A 17,849-nucleotide genomic window follows, 5' to 3' on the forward strand; every position below is an offset into this window, starting at 1 on the left:
GATGCTTACACAGTACAGTAGGCTTGATTTGGGTACTGCTGTTTGAGTGATCTAGTGTGTTTTATCTTCTGAGTAGTTCTGTATAACAGAGGAATATTGGGTTTCAGCTTACCTGAAAGCGGGTACCTCTTAAGGAAATGGCATGCTTGAAACTTGCTTCAGACTATAAACTATGGTACCATAATTCCTTGAGAACTGCTCAAAGCAAAAGGCCTGCCATGGGAGGAGGGGAAGAGGGAATCCTGGGGTTCTGCTAAAACATCTTTTGCTGAATTCCTTTCTATGGACAAAGGGGATTTTTTTTGTTGCTGTTCCCACCACCACCCCCCCCTTCCCCATTCTGCCTGGCTCACCAGTTTTTGAATTCAGCGTAATAGTTGTCCACGGCTTCTGCTAATTCCATCTTTTATCTATATCTGGATGTTTTCCCTTGTTTTTGGCATACTAAGATAAAATAAACTTATGTCTTGTCTTACTAATGAATATTTAGTGTAAACAACAGAAGGAATAGCTAACAGCTCTGAGAACGAAAGCCAACGGCAGGAATAGACTGTAAGCATTTCAGTGCTTTGAAGCCAGCCTGTCTGCTCCATGCATCTTTTACTCCTGCAGCACTGACTGCTAAAGAGGACATATATAGCTGCTTATTTTGTTGCAGCTTACTGTCGTTGATGCTGACGACAATGTACAGGGAACAATGTTAACCATTGTGCAGTAGGACTTAGCAAGGACTTTGCACAGGTGTAACGTAAGTTGTTTATTTGAGCTTTTAGTAATGAGAAGGTGTTTCAAATGTAGTATTTTGAATATTTTTTGAAATTTCAACTGAGTGTTGTAGGAGGGACGTTACAGGTTTTTTAAAAAAGAAAGAAAAAGTCTACTAAGATGATCCATTTCATCCCTAAAGCTAAGTAGTTACAGTATTGAGTAGCATTTTAGAAACAAAAAAAAAAGGTTTTAGAAACAGAAGAAGGAATCCACAACTTTTAACTGTAGTATTACCACGTCTAGAGTTCTGTCTCTTCTATTAGTGGATTCAGTTAAATGCTTGTGCTGCTTTAACTTTTAAGGAAAAGGAGAAAGGTACCGAACACTAGCAAACGGTTATCTTCGTCCTGCTGGTTATAGAATACTGGAATTAAATGTGTAAACGAATTGGTTTTAAAACATCTGACTGAAAATTACTTCTATCTAATCCAGTTCCATTCTCTTGATTTTGCTGGTATTGTCATCTCACAACCCTTGTCTGGCAATAGTAGTTTTCTTTTTCCCCAAAATAACTTCCTTTTGTGTTTAAAATTAACAGTCCTTTAAGTACGTCTTCCCTTAAAGAAATTTGAGTGTGTTTATGAAAACCTAAGGGTTACAGATTTATTGTTCTTCCTCTAAAAAAGATGAGGAAATACAGGCGATGTACAATGAGTACATTGAACTTTGATAGCTGAAGCTACTGAAATTTCAACCTAGGATATATGGAACAACAACAGCATGAAGTGCAAATGGAATTCTTTCCCCTGGCCCCTGCATCCTTGTGTCTACTCTTTGAAAATACATATTGGATTCAGTAAACTCTGCACCTGAAAGAAAGTAATTTTTCTTATGTCTTTGTTCTTATGTGTATCTCTAATTTGGGTTAGTAGAAATATAAGGGACTTAGAGTAGTTAGCCACTTCATGCTTTGGGTAAGGCAGAACCAGTAGTTGTTTGCACTGTTTCTGACAGTTGTTTGTTGGATATGTTCTTGGCAAACTCGGATGTTGAGATCCTTTTTGGTTTTTGTTTCGTTTTGTTTTCCTGCCAGTTCGTGATTTGGAGTTGCATGTAAGAAGGAAAATGTGAAAATTTGACAGTGCTGTGACAGATGTTTTTAGTGAAAATATCAACTGTGCCGATTAAAGGTTATCCAATAAATACAAACTGGTTGTGTATGTTCAGTTTTGGTCCATTTTTACATGTCACTGATTTTAATTCTAAGGATAATACGCTTGCTCAGGGAATCCTGTCTGAAAATGCAGCTTGAATTTATAATTTTGAAGAAGGAAAATAGATTTGCTGTGAAACATAGAAATGAGCAATAAGCATTTTCTGACTACTTGAGTGAGGGAAAGGGAGGAAATATTCCCACCTGGTGAGCAATTTGCCTGATTTGGAAAAGAACAAGTGACTTCAGCACAGTTGAAGCGGGGGACAACAAGACATTCACAACACAGTCAGGAGAGAGAGCTCATAAGCCACGTCTTTGTTTTTGGAGTAGAATATGTGACCGGGATCTGTCCACTGCTACCTTCAGTATGGAACAGAAAAACGTGGAATGACATCCAGCTGCTAAAGATGTTAATGATTGTGAAAGATTTTTGCTGGAGGATCAGATTGATTAGTGCTGAATTGAGGTTTTTGTCTCTGTGTAACGTCAGTGGAATGGAATTATAGCAGGATAAAAAGCTGCTTAATTCATCACAGTTTAGAGGCAGAATTAATATGTGCCCTGTAGGCATGGCACAGTGTCATCAGGGGATCAGAAGCAGCAGAAAATATGGAGATAGAAACTGATAGGGGAAAAAAAAAAGGAAAAAAAAAAAAGTGAGGCCCAAGATTTGGTCAGCTGGATTTGAGCTCTTTGCTCAGTATGTTCTCCAGGTGGATCAAAGGATTTACGGTACTTGCTGCTCATGTCTTGTAATCATTTACAGCTTATATCTGGCTGCAGAAATACTAGTACGTTGTAACATTGCAGTTGGCTGTTGTCAAATACCAGTTAAATACCCTGTCTGTACGTTGGCTGCTAAGGTAGCAAAGGATTTTGGTCAAAGCAAATTTGTATTTTTATACTGTGTTTTGCAAACACCACATTTTTTCCTCTTCTGAGATCCCTGGGTACTTTCAGAAAAGTTTCAAAACTGGCACCTGAAGTAAAATTGGCTTCTGAATTTTAGCCAGCAGAACTCCTGGGCGTTTCTCAAATTTAATTTGATTTCTTTCTCAGACTTTCAAAGACAGCTGCCATTCTCTACTTCTGAAATTGAATTGAAGTCTGTATTTAAGGATGACTGCTTATCTTTCTATGTAGTGCCTGGTGTACTACCTATAGGTTTTGTGCCTTAAAATTTAAACCATGGCTTTAAGTTGAAAACAGAAGGTCTATGGTGAAGATATAATTACTGCATAAGATTGTGTTTTCAGTTAAAGGTTTAACACTGGTTGATATATAACAGCTTGAATATATGTTCTTGTCAGGTTGTACTCTTTGTTTGCTAAGAAGAATCTGGTCATACAACTTCTCTAGAAGTAGTCTTCACTCTTCAGTTAGTCCTTGTGACTTGGAAAGTAAATGGGAATTTTGTAAAGAAGAAAGATTAGATCAATTCTTAGGCATACTCAATTCAAAAGCAGTGGTTTTGTGACCTTACCTAAAAAAGTACCAGATAGCAGCTTGCTGCTGTGTAGGTGGGCGGTGATGTAGTTTGATGCGCACAGGGGTAAAATGAATTTACCGAAACATTCACAAATACTGCCAAATCCAAATGTGTGGGTTATCGATGACTACTTATGCTAACCTTAAATCTCCCAGAAATATTTCTGTTACTATTGTCCTGAAGTGAAGCACTGGTGGCAAAGTCTCCACCGTGTCACTCTGAATCAATGCAACCCACTGCTCTGTCTAGCAAAGAGGTAGTTTTTATTGCAAGCACTGATTTTTTTCTAAAGGACTGTTGCAGACAAGGATAAAACGCGTCACAACTATAAAACACTTTTTATGTGTACAGAGACATGAGTTAAACTGCATCTACAGATCAGTGTTTTCCAGCTTCAGATATGCTATAAAGATAAAATACACACTTAGTTTTGTGAATCAGATCCAAGATGTTAAACTGTATAAAAGTTTGAGAGAAACAGCTACTTATAGATGTGGCTGCAGAATCTCTGAATCAGATGTATCTTATTTTCCCATTCCAAAGTTCTAAATATTTTTAAAATGTACATAAAATACGGAAGCAAGATTTTGTATATCCACTTCCATCAAAGCTTTAAAAAAATAATTGCTTTCTCCAGTCTTTTCTTTTTTTTTTTTTTTTAATCTAACCATTACATTTACTGTTCAGGAATTTCAATTTTGGGTTTAGAAGTCAAGCACAATTTAATGTTAGAAAACCAATGCAATTTTTTTACATGAATTCCAAAATCTTCTGGGTTTTGTGGTAGCAATGTGTCTTGCCATGTCTCTAGCTACATGGAGATGGATGCCTACTTAATTTTTCCATGGGTGAGAGAGAATAAAGACTTCTAGAGAAAATGAGCCATAGTTCAAGAAATGGGAAATCCATTTCTGTCACTGAATTAACCAGTGCAAGGTGCCAGTGCAATGTGGCTTCTCTTAGCAAACTAATTTGGTGATGGAGTTGCAGCAGGCAGTTTTGAGATACTGTGGTGCCCAATTTCTAATGCTGCATGGCTTTCTCCCAGTCCAGAAGACTACCAGCAAGTGTGGGGTGAATTCCCCAGGCTTCTCTGGGTGTCCTTTCCATCCTGGACTTTCTCCTACCTTTTGTAACACAACTTTCTGTCCTCAGTCACTGTTTTTTGCAAGCACAGGCTGTTTAGCAGCATTGGCTACTGAATGTGCTGTTTCTGTTTCTGGCTGCCTGTGGCTCAGGGCAAGCAGGGAATGATGTTTCTGGCTCAGGAAATTGGCTTCTACATTGGCCGAAGTCCTGCGTATGTCCCAGCCTGATCCCTAATTCTGATGAGCACTGTCTGCAAGCTGCATAATGAAACAGAGAGGCTCTAATGATGTGATAGTCTGCTAGTACCGAACTGTAAAAGGCATCCTGACGCTTTAGCAGTGGAAGGCTGATTCTTAATGAAATTGGCCCCTGCGGTATCTCAAGCGAAGAGAGGTGTAACTTTTTAATGACTTCTTGAAGACAGGTCATGGTTTTATAATTGTCTCGGTCTCTGAATATATGGGAGTATCATTACATTCCTCTCTCAAAGGGTTTTACCCTGTTTTCTCCCAGATTGTAGAAATTGCTTAACGGTTGGGATTGGCATGACCTTCATGTTTATTTTAGTCATTGTAGACATAAATGCTTTTTACCCTTAATTTGACTACCAGTAAGTGAACTTGCAGCATTTAAGCTCGTATTTATTAATGACAGGATGCACAGTCTGACCTACTTTTCTGTGCACTACCAGCAGTGAATATAACCCCTTGGAAGAGCAATGAGAAAACTGCCAGAAAGACTGGTATAAATGATTCACAGAAGACAATATGATCAAATACTATTGAATAATATAGCAAAGCTGTATCACTGAATCTACTGAAAAATATAAAATTTGGTTTAAATAAATATCTCGTGTGCTGTTCAGAAGGTGGAGAAAATAGCAAACGTTTCTTTGATCAAATCCAAAATCAGAGGGGTTTTTTGGTGTTAGAAAATTATTTTCCATGCACTTAAATAGTGTGAATTCAGAACTATAAGCATCTTGTGGTTACCCTAAGAAGTCTTTGTATCATGGTTATTCTACAAATAGAGAAAGTTTAATTTTTAAGATAAATTTAAGAGAGAGTTTGATTTGTAAGGGCTTTCCCCCCCCCTTCCTGCTGGTCAATTCTGCCACATTTGTGCAAAAAAACCCCCCACCAACCAAACCAAACCAAAAAAAAAAAACCCCTTTATTTCCTCCCTGGTCCTGTGGTATTGCAGATGCCTGTCCATTACTTTCCCACACATTTTACCTCCTTCAGGGAGCCTTCATCAAAGGTGATTTAAAAAGGCATAAGCAGAAGGAGTAGTACTTCACTTTGTGAAAAGCTGCAGGTTATTGGATATCTTGCGTATTCCTCTGTCACCGTCTGAGGGGATGTTAAGCAGTGCAGCCAGTCTCCTCGTAAACACCAGTTGCAGTAAGTGTGGAGAAAAAAGTTGGAAGATTGAAGATACTGGCATCTCTCTTCAGCCTTGCCTCTTCTACTTCAGTCTCTTACAGTGGTTGCAACTCAGGAGTGTATGAAATAACTCTGAGTTATAGTCAGGTGGTAAAAGAGATTAAAATGACAAGATGTATCCAAAAAAACCTGGTTCTCACTCTGCTGGGATTAACTGGACATCTTTGGGCACTTACGTTTCAGCCTTCATGGTCTGCAGTTCCTGACTGTCAGGAACATTTGGCTTCCAAGCTGTATACCGCAAAAGCTGAAAAGATGGTCTGCCGAGCAGGTGCAGACTCTGATGAGTGCATTTCATCCCAGAGGTGGACAGAAATTTTGGAAAGCTGTAGGCTTGCAGTCAGGTAGAAATTATTAAATTTGGATTTATTAGTTGTATTGGTCCTTTACTTACAGATGTGTGGAAAAGTTAAAAGTCTCAAACACGTTAATTAATACATTTCATCCAAAGTTAAGGGGCGACAAAAGATGACAACTGCTTTCACAGCAATGTTCTATGCCATTCCCTTGTTAGGAGGGTAAAATACCACAAATCATTGTGAAAGGTTGGTTAAGTAGATTTTGGTTTGAAACTGGTGATTCTGCAATGTATGTTTGGCTATGGCTTTTTAATTAGCAGAGAGTAGTTATTCCAAGAGGACTGGCAAAATTTCTGCACACCTTGCTTGCCATACCAAGTGGAGAAAGAAAATCAGAATTTGAGTAATGGCTAGTTTGTCCTAATCTGAGAGCTCCAGCACTTTAAAATTACACATCAGCTCTAAAGATATCTTTTGGTTTTTTCTGGTGGATGACTCTTTACTTACAATCTTACAGTTCTTGTGCATTATTGTACTGCAGCATCTCTGCTCCTCAGAGTCAAATGTGTATACATGCTCAGCTTCTCTCTAGCAGTTGTCTAGATGGATATTTAGCTTATCAAGCTCTAAAGATTTCTCTTAGCTGAACTAGAAAACTGAGGGCAGAATAGAGTTTCCTTTATAGTGGCTTATGCAACTTCTGTGGTGTCTTTCTGATTTTTGTGAAGAACTTTATAAACATGGTTATTTACTGTTTTCCCTCAAGTAAGGTAGATGCTCATTTTGGTATACCTATACTCAAATCTCCATTTTAATAGACCTATTTTATAATTATAGAGTCATGGAATAATTAATGTTTGAGAGGACCTCAGTTCATCTAGTCCAACCTCCTAATCAAAGCAAGGTTAGGTGTGAGGTCGGGCCAGGTTGTTCAGGGTTTTATCCAGTTGAGTCTTGAAAAGCTCCAGAGATGGAGACTGCCCAACATGTCCAGGTAACTTGCTCCACTGGTGGACTGTTCTCATGGTGGAAAAGTTTTTTCTTGTATCAAATCTGATCCCCTCATTTCAACTTATACCTACTGGCTCTTGTCCTCCCACCCTGCGCCATTGTGAAGAGACCAGCTCCACCTCCTCGATGCCTCCCTGGAGGTCCTCTTAGGTCCTCCCAAAGCCGTGTCTTCTCCAGGCTGAACAAGCCCTAGCCGTGCAGCCTCTGCTCAGAGGGTTAGTGATCCAGTCCCTACCAGCTTGGTCGCTCTCCCCTGGACTTCTGTGTTTGTTGTATTGGGGGGCCCAAAGCAATGTTCTGGATGTGGTCTAATGAGTGCTGCATAGAGGGGGATAATCCCTTCCCTTGCCCCTGCTAATGCAGCCCAGGGGGCTGGTGGCTCTCTCTGCTGGTTGGATGCTGCTGGGTCATGTTCAGCTCGCTGCCCACCAGCACCCCCGTGGCCTCTTCCACAGAGCTGCTCCAGCCCGGCCGTCCCCAGGCTGTATCGTTGCAGGGGGTTGTTTCTTTACAGGTGCAGGACTTCACCTCTGTCTTGGCTGAATTTCATAAGGGTCCTGTTGGCCCATTCCTCCAGCCTGTCTGGGTCCCTCTGGATGGCAGTCCTGCACATGAGCGTATCAGCTGGTGTCCCCAGGGTGGTGTCATCCGTAAACTTGCTGAGTGTTCGCTCTTCCAGAGCATTAGTTAAGGTGTTGAGCAGCACTGGTCCCACGGTACATCCTTGCATTGTGCAAGATCTATTTAGATAGTGACTTTCACTCTGTCAACAAGCCTAAGTTTAATACATCAAAGTAGGATGGCATGGCTGCTTGGCCTTTCAGTAGGAGTTGCCTTGTGCCTGCTGTTTGAAGACCAGCCTTGTGCAGCCATTTTTGTTAGGAAAACAAGAGCAGATCCATGTAGCGACTGTCCTCTCGCTCACAATTGTAGGTGCCGGTATATTACAGTTTGTAGACTGCTTAATTAGGATGGATAAATGCGTGGTGGAGTGGTTTGGGTGGAAAGGGAAGAGTACCATGAGGTTTTGATCACTTGGGAGTTTCTGATCTCTCTGAGATACCTGTTGTGGGGTGGTTATTTTTTTTAAATAACGTGACCGAGTGTGTTGGAATACAGGTTTAAGAAAAAGATTTATTCTCTTTCATAAATGCAGTCACTGATACATGATACCTGTGTACTCCACTCCATGCCTGACAAACTTGCACCTTTCTCACTCTTACTATCCCCAAATCCTGTAATCCATGGGCAATTTCTTAAAGAAAATGCAACTTTTGTCTACTTTCAATTTTTATGCCTTGGACATCTAAGGTATCACTGAGTATTGCTGGCAAAACCAGTTCTGGAGTCTGACACCTCCACCTCAAGAATAGAACACATATAAACAATAAAACCTGTACAACCACGGTTAAAGAAATACCTGTTCTTCAGAGGTGGCTTTGGGTTAAACTCGTGCAACTTCAGATAGATGGAGGTGCTAGTTCTCAGGAACTGAGCCTGGGAATGGGAGCCAAAAAACCTTCTAAGCAATGTGCATTGTCTGTCTATTCTTGTGATTAATGTACACAGCATAAAAGCTTGATAGTGTGTGGCCTGAAGCTTATATCGTTTGATGATTACTCTTCCCTCTTTGGTTGAAAAACAAAAGTTTAAAATATTTAGGTACATCATTTGCTATTTAAACATAATTTTTACTCTTTCCTTTTTTCTCATTTTTCAGTGACAATGACAAATATTGGAGAAAAAGGTAAGATTTTTATTAGCTGTTTGTAAGTGGAATTCATATATCAGGGTAGTATAGTAGTTTACTAGTAGAATTGAGGTACAGATCTAACCTGTTTTAAATAAGTGTATTTTTTTGTGTTCCTCCGCTCCTTTTGTTATCCTGCTGTTCCTGAATATTGCTTTAGCCATTCCAAATAGACATGAGAAAAATTAGAACTTTTTACTCTTCTTACTGCCTTTCTGAAGTATCAACTAAAATAATCCTTATATTCTGTTTCTAAACATTTTTATTCATAACAAGGAAAGCTCTTGTACAAACAGGACTCCTACAGATGAGCAAGGTGTTTGCGCAGGATGCAACATAGTTAAATGGGAGGTGAATTTTTTCTGCAGTTTCTTTTTAGCCAGTGTCTTTGAAGAAACAGAATCCTTCAGATATGTAACCTTTCCAGAAGATAATAAAACTGCCTGATTAGCTGTCATTAGAGTTCCTACCCCGAGGCTGTAGCATGTTTAGATTGCTTTTCCAGATGCCATTTTAATACTACAGCACAGCATGTAAGTGTAAAGTGTGGGGCTGCATAGCTTTCAGAGGAAGGGGTTGGGGCTTAGGAGGGAGACTGTACGCTTTTTACTTTTGTGCAGTTCCAGCAGGTTTTATTAAATCATTGGCAACTCTCTCACTTAGAAAAAGTATTTCCCAATTAAGAAACATTTGCTTGAAAAACTTTTTTCAGTTCAGTGATCAGCAAGTGCATATGAGTATCTGAGTGTATAAGCATATCTGCAAACTTCAGCACCTGCAGACTGAAATAATTCCAGTTTCTTGCTGCTCCATAGTCTGGGGGGACGGACGGACGGACGAGCGTGTTGTTAGGCGTTGCTCACAAAGCACATTAGAATTGTCAGCAAAATGCATTAGGGATCATGAAATTTCCTTATTTTTAGCTGCGCAAAGTCTTGGTGAGCTTCAGCCAGTCAGGAGAAATTTACCCTGGCTGTACTTCTGCCCTAAGCGTTTTTGGGAGTGAAAACTGGGCAAATGGGGCTCAGCCCTATTACAGGTTCCTGCAAATTTCCAGGCAACTCCAGCTATGCTAGCTATTTGTAAATGGGTTGCCTTCAAGCCAGGGATACGTCATTTGGGTTTTTTTTTCAGAAAAAGTGTAAAACAGAAGGATTTCTGCCCAGGGAGCTGCAGACAGCTCTTTTCTTTCTGTCTCAAGGGAACTGAGGTTCTTATGTCGGACTCTCAACACCCACAGACCCAGTGGAGCAGCGGGGTAGCCCAGGGTCTCCATTGCGGTGCAGGGAAACTGGTGGGTAGGTAACCGGGGAGAAGTCACCAGTTGGGACCTGCGCCAGGTTGGAGAGCTGAGGTGCAAGAGCAAACCAGAAGAGCTTACGTCTTGTGCAGACTTTAAAGGAGAAACATGGGATAATGTCTTTAGGCTAAAATTTTGTCTTCTTCCAGTAGTGTTTTTTCTAATATATGAAAAAGGAATTCTCTTATCAGTCACAGTTACCATTCTCACAACAATAAAATATAGATGCAGATTCGTAAACACGTGGTGTACACAGCTCGTGTAACTTGCCCTACCTTGTCCTCGCTTTATGCCATGAATATACTGTTGTTTAAAAAAACACTGGTTTTGTTTGAGTAAATCAGGGTTTTTTTAGAGTTGATAGAAATGTTCTGATAAAAATGTGGACTGTTCCTGCCAGATGCTTGTGCAATAACAAGATGGTCATTTAGTGTATTGTGCTTGATGTGGAGTCCAGTTCTATCACTTACTTATACCGATGGGATTTTTTTCGGTTTATAGACATGGCGTATGGCTGTTTTCCCCGTCATCCCAAAAGCTTTGTACAGTGTTGGTCCTCGGATTTTGTTAGCTTTTTAAAATTATTTTTTAACTGCCTAGTGAATAAGAGTAAATATTTACTGTGTTGCTGCTTTTTTGAGTAAACAAACTTCAACACCAGAAACATTTATTCAGTGTTACTTTTGAGGCAAAATTACAAAAAACAAGAACATGCTGGGCTACTGTTCCTGCATTTATACACACCATCATGCATGTGTTATGGAAAATTCTCTAGCACTGAATAGCATTACATATATAAAAACATGGGCTAACCATACGAGGGCAATATTTCAGATTGTGTAGTGAAAATACACCAGTTTCCATTTATGATGATTTTTGATGATCTTACGAATTTGTAGAAGTTGTATAAAGACTATTTGACCATGTAGCTTCCATATAACCTTGAGCTGTCTATGATCTGAGTTCATCTGTAGAGCAGGGAAACAGTATTTTTCACTGTTGCTGTCCTAGCTGTCCTTTATTTGCTGTTTCTCTGCCCGAGGAAGAAAAACCCAAGGAAATACTCTTTTTTTGTACATTAGAGCAAGTTAATCAGGGGATACAAGTTTTGGATTTACTATTTATATTCCAGTGAATTGCTTAGTACAGTGAGAGCTTTTAAATGGAAACACCTATCCATCCATGGCAGGCTCTTTGGAAAAGTTAATGTTACCTTCTGTATTCGAGTAAAACAACTCAGCATGGTAAATGTTGACTGGCATCTATTAAAAAAATGTAAGAATAAATCACTGGTTATGAAGAATATAAAGTAGTGATGGGACATTTGAATTTAAAGAACCTGCAAGTTTTTAAAAACCACCCTACTCTCCTCCCTCCTAAAAATCTGGCAAACCAAATTACCTGGTTATGGTTACTGCTCAGGTATCGTATGCATATCCACTCCCCTCCTCTAGTCATTGTTTAGGTAGCTATACTTCCTTTGGGGGGAGGGGGGGCGGGTGTTGAGTTTTTATTTGGGTTTTTTTGCATGGTAGCAGTCTCCCTGCACGGTCCCTGCTAAAAAGCAGAGACGCATCAGTTAAATAGGATTTAACAAATGTGTAAAGGGAGAGTTGCTTGCTAAATAATTCCGGGGCTCTAATAGGCTATTAACCGTTCCCTTCAAACTTTTGTAACATATGTAGCCTGTATCGTGACTTTCCCCACACGGTCTGTATTTGTGTCATGTAAAGTTGCAGTGCAATATTTTTGTTGCAAAGCTTTTGCAGAGCCTCTGTATTTACATCTGTTAGAGTAACTATCTGTGATACGTACAGCATCCGTTTGTAAGTACTATAATATCACTGGTCTGTTTGTATTAATTCTGTTCCTTTTTGATTTTAGTTGTGTGCCTGGTTGCTTACCACATATTTTTCATGCTGTTCGTCTGGTCATATTGGAAAACAATCTTTACGCTACCAATGAATCCTTCAAAAGAAGTAAGATAAACTTAACTTTTTTGTTTCTGAAATAGCCTAGTCAAATGGCTGATTTTGTAGTATTTGAATAACTTAGACTCTGATCTCCTATAGTTTTACACTGTGTAGAAGAATACAGATGGTAGTTACAGCTTCTTAATAGGAGTAAGTCAGCTTGCAAACAGTGTAATGACCAAGACAAAAAAAATTACACCTTCTCTAAGTTTTAAAGGTTTTTTTAATACGTTTTTAAAATTAGATAGTATTTATGATATTAAGAAGAAAAAAACCTTTCCACTTGAAAATTATGAGCTACTTGAGCTAGCAGCTTAAATCTTTGCATGGGAATATAATACTTTCATGTGGGCAAAAAAATTATTTCCCTGTGTTTAAGACTTATATTGCCTGTCAGCATCTGTCTGTTGTCCTCTGAATTAAAGCTTCTTCCCCATCTGTTTTGGTATGAAAGAACTTGGGGGTTGTGGCGTGAACGCACAACAGGTACACTGATGCTGGGAAGCCATGGCTGGCTAAGCAGGAAGGGAGCTAGTATAGAACAGCTGCATGGAAAAGAGGTCTGAGTAAATATATACCCCCAGTCTAAGTCCAGCTAGTACAGAAGTGTTAAAGAAGAAGGATCCAGTTGTCTTGGAGGACATTAAGATACAAAACCATGTTCAACATGATGTAGCCTCAAGATAATTGCTTTTAGTACAGTATTGGGGTTTTTATCATTTCAATTTCACATTCTTTCTAACATTTACCAAAAAAAAAAAAAAAAGATAAAACTGTCAATAGCCTTGATGAAAATCCTCCCCATGCAGCTTGGTACAACCAGCGCAACTTTTTGGCCTCTTCCATCCTGTCTTTATACAGAAACTCCACAGTCTCAGCAGGTGCTGTGTCACGCAACCTCTGAGGTCAAGAGGAATCATGTTGTGGCTGCTCTGGAGTTTGAAATATCCACAAAGCCAATACTTATTTCAGCATGGACTTGTAACTCTAGGTCCTATAGCTACCATGCCAACACAAAATAAATAGCTTGTGATTTCTACTGTCGCGCAGAGGTTCTTTTCTGAATAGTTTTCATGCACTAATAAGATATGTAATTGTGGAAACAAGCAGATAATTCAAAGTAATTGGCATCTTCCTTGAATTTCACACTGCAGTCTTTACTACAGCTTGGGGTGGAGAGGAGTGAAATAAATTAAGAATCTATTTCATTTGGTAATTACATAGCAAAATATATGCACGTATATGGTGACTATAGTGATAATTAGAAGGGTTTTCAAATCACTGGGCTGATGCCAATAAAAGACTTCCAGAACATTTTGACAAATCCTTAGTAATTATAGTGGGATTCCAAAGCCATCATACAATGCTACTGGAGAACTTCAAATGGGATATTAAAAGTATTGAAGTTGTGTAATAGAAAGCAACATGTAGTGTTTCTGTGTTCTTTGAATTTACACAATGTTGCTGGCAGTAAGTGACATCTTTGTTGTTCCATGTCTTTTTCCTAATCTACTAGAGCAGTATTTTTAAAATTTAATTAGGGTATTTTGTAATGTTAAGTTACAGCTTGGCTTCCAGGTTTTAGGATGAAGTCTGTAAATGTAAAAGGATGTATTTTCACCTTAACTGAACTGACTTATCAACTATAGCAAATACTCATTTGAAGACTGAAAAACAGATAAAGCTTTTGCGTTTTGTTTCCATGAATATTGCAGCTGCTGCAAACCACACAGCCTGTATATTTCTTTTTAAGCTTATTTCAACTTTTTACACGTATGAAAAGCACTGAAGTTCTGGCTGCAGTTTCTCTTTAAGAGACTTTGAGGGACTTCACTTTACTGTGTGCCATTCTGTACCTGTGTGTGCCAGCTATATATAAAGCGTTGCATGAAGGTGGGAGAGAAGATGGTTTCCCAGGCAGGAAGGTTTTGTAGACTTAGGACTACTCTGAGAACCAATACAAAATGATGGAGCAATACCTCTATGTACATCAAACAGGAAGCATTTTAAAAAAAAAGTATTCTGAACCAAGTATTCTGCAGTGAGAGATCCTATATATCCCAATATAAATCAATTCCGGTGTTGGAAAGAGTGTATTCTTGCTAGGGAAAAAATGAAAGGTGGCCTGAGAAACTCAGCTAAACAGTGAACTTCCCGCTTCTCCTGGAAGATTGTGAGCTTTGTCAGTGTGGTGCCTTCTCTATGGAGGTGAGAATAAGCTCCTAATTGTATGTTTCTGTCTGCTTTCTTAGTTTTACATGCATCACTTTCATTCAGGAAAAAAATTAATATTATTGTAATGACTAGCCTTTCTGTAGACATAAATGCTATGCAGAGGGCTTCTGCTTCTAGTACAGGTTAGAGACAGCCACTCTTCCTGCCAAATACGGACTTACTTATTTTCAGAGGTGATCTTCTATCCTATTTCTCTGATAGAGATACCAAAGACTTCAGCATCTGCCCATTTCTAGAAGCTACAGTGGCACAGCTGACTATGTTGCTGTGTTGCAGAGGATTTCAGAGTGTAAGAAATTTGGACTACTTCATGTATACCATGCATATCTCTCAGTAATTTTTACCCTCTCGGCTCTTACTAGAGCAATGTTTGTTATTGCCATTTTGGGCAGTGACAGAAGTTGTCCTTTTATGCAGGAAGATGTTAAGATGTGGTTATTCTGTCACACAGGACACCCATCTCTTCCTTAGCCAGTCTCGGAAGTAAAAACATATCCTAACACCTGCATGAAGAGAACAGCAACTGTCCAGTGGCAAAGAATAGAAGGGAAAATGCCAGACACCAGAAGAGAAATAAAGCTATCTTTTCTGCTATTACTAGTAGTGTTTTTTCTTTCAGTTAAAGACTGACATCCCTAGCTTATATTCACTAGCTAATATTTAGTATTACAGAAGTAAATTAACTGACCTTTCAAGGGAATGGTAAGCTCTTGATCCACCTCTTGAAGAGTGTCCCTTATGACTTCTGGCAGCATTCAGCATTGCATCAATACCAAATCAGAAATAATTTTAATTTTGTCTTCAGTTGTCACAAACTAAATTAGTGGTCTTAGGAACACTGTGTTATTTGCTGTAATACCTTCTACGTGCTGCTAATCCATCTTTATATAATGAATATTTATTTCTCTTTACATCTCTACAGATACTTATTTAACTTGAAATTTGCTAACATATCTTTGATTTTAAAAATTATTCCAGTTTCATCTATCATATTCAGACAAGGAATCCCTAGAGAGGGAGCCTAGAGGTGAATCCCAGCAAGAAGTCTTAAGACGGGCAGCCAAGGATCTTCCTATCTATACACGGACAATGTCTGGAGGTAAATAGGTGTTCAGGAGACCACCAAAGGCAGGTGCCCAGATGTACTACCTAAACGAATTAAAAAAAAAAAAATTTCAAGGGTTTGGACTGTAGGGAAGAACTGTTTTTCATGCTTCATAAAATAACAAAGTAACCCAAGAACTTAACTTTAATGTAGCTTTATGCAGCTACATTTATTCAGTGGAAAGATTGTTGGAAAGTAAATTGCTGTGTACAATTTAGGATTTTAAAGTGGATTGACAATGCCTTGCTAAATGTTTGCAAACTGACATTTACAAATAGCTTGTAATACTAACAAACTGCAGAAGAGACTGCAGCAGTCCTTAACTGCATAGATTTCTTCTTTCATAGGTTAAAAAAAATAAAAAGGTAATAAATTAATCACTGTCTGTATGTCATGTATAGCTAGATAGATCACAGTAAGAAACTGTTACTGTTTTACTTACTGGTTGTTCAGTTGCAAGAACAAAAGTTCTTCTAAACTAAGAGTTAATCTTAACCTACCGATATTGTAAATTTGTGAATGCTGGCTAGCTAAGCAAATCCAAGAGATAATCTCATACAGTAAATTAAAGCTGTTAGAATAATAGTTTAAACTAGCTATATTGTTGAACAGTCTTTAAAGGTTTTCCAGTCTAGTGAGGGTTTTGTGGGTTTTGTTGGTTTGTTGGTTGTTTTGCAGAGCTGAGGGGTTTGGAAGAAAAAACCCTGATTAGCATGATTAGCAGAGATTGCAAAAACTGAGCTTTTTGGGTTCACTCTGCTAGATTCAGCATTTCAAGTACTTAAAGAATGCTTCAATATTTGCAACTGCTTCTGATCATGCTGAAATGCGTTCCTGGGGGTTCTGCTGGGCTGAGCTGCTAGTGTTTACTTCTGCACAGACTTCAGGAATCAAAATGTGTAACGGTACATTGAGATCTAATCTTGGAACTTTTTTCTTTAGCAATCAGATACTGTGACAGATGCCATCTTGTAAAACCAGATCGTTGCCATCACTGTTCTGTATGCGACAAGTAAGACTATTTTAAATAAGTGGTTTTCTGAATAAATGGATTTTTTTTCTTGACAAAGAAGCTTTTAGGTTTTTTATGCATAGATTTTTCAGGTTTAATGTTTTAGCAGAGAGGCTTTTTTTATTCCTTAGATTTTTTTCAGGTTTAGTTTTTACTCATTTATTTATTTCTAAGGAATTCTATAACTTTAATTCATTTGATGGCTTTCTTGATGCCAACACAGATTACATGGCCTTACACATTCTTTACATAATGGTTAAAAACTATGAATATTAATAAAGAACTTTCCTTAAGAATGTAACCAAAACTAGCTGATAAACAAAAATGTACTTCTTTTGTTAGAATCTGAGTAAAGATCACTACCCATCTCAATCTAATCATGATGTCACTTACATCTTATCCAAGGTAATAAACTTAATATCCTATTTTTCATTGGATAACTTGCAGGTTATTTTTATTTAAAGAAAGAAGCAACCAAGCATCCCCATTTCTAACTGAAGCCGTAAAATAAAGTTTTTGTTTGTTTAACACAAAATGAAGTTCACTTCCGTATTCCTCAGAAGTCTAATTGCTTTCTAATTTAGTCTTTCTTTCGGCTGTTCTTCTCTCTGACCTTTGTCCAGTTAGCGTGGATCTCTGTGTGTTTCTCCACTCTCGCCCCCAGTAATTTAAATTTCTAACTTTGAGAAGGGGCTTCCTCAAAGGTTGATTTATTCTTAGCTTTAAAGCTGTTCCAAATACTCTTCAGCTGATAATACATCAAACCTTCCAACATGATTGTGAGGCAGAGAAGACTTTCCATTTTGTCCAGCAAAACAGCAGAGGCACTGAAAGAGGCAGAAAGAGAATCTTGGTTGTTTTGTATGGGATGGCGGTTGCAATGTAAGATAGGAACATTCTTGTGTCTGAGCAGGGTAGAGAAAAAGGGTGACCTGTGTTATCCTATGAAATGTGAGTGAAATTTGCAGAATGTCGTTAGTTAATCTATTTTGCAGAATACCTTAGTTTTGTCCTTACCTTGACAAAATTCACTTGCTTCAATTATATCTGATTTTCTTGTGCATGTTTTATTATGGAGAGTGATTAATTGCAAAAAAGTTTGAGATTTTTCCTACAAGGTAAGTTCTTAAAAACTTCCTGTCCATCTGCATATATTTCTTTAAAAGCAAATCATGTACTTGGAAATATATTTAGTTGCATCACTAAGTATATAATAA

The 17,849-nt window shown here is 38.4% G+C and overlaps 1 protein-coding gene across 1 annotated transcript in view; it reads left to right on the forward strand.

Annotated features, from left to right (window-relative positions):
- The window catches only part of ZDHHC2 (zDHHC palmitoyltransferase 2), a 37,261-nt gene that overhangs the window by 2,010 nt on the left and 17,402 nt on the right, over window positions 1-17,849 (forward strand). The window contains exons 2-5 of the mRNA XM_075500142.1: window positions 8,978-9,004; window positions 12,192-12,286; window positions 15,494-15,614; window positions 16,563-16,632. Coding sequence (XP_075356257.1) covers window positions 8,978-9,004; window positions 12,192-12,286; window positions 15,494-15,614; window positions 16,563-16,632 — 313 coding nt within the window. The remainder of the gene's footprint in view (window positions 1-8,977; window positions 9,005-12,191; window positions 12,287-15,493; window positions 15,615-16,562; window positions 16,633-17,849) is intronic.

Source organism: Mycteria americana, chromosome 4 (genome assembly GCF_035582795.1).
Source record: "Mycteria americana isolate JAX WOST 10 ecotype Jacksonville Zoo and Gardens chromosome 4, USCA_MyAme_1.0, whole genome shotgun sequence".
Lineage (NCBI taxonomy): Eukaryota > Metazoa > Chordata > Aves > Ciconiiformes > Ciconiidae > Mycteria > Mycteria americana.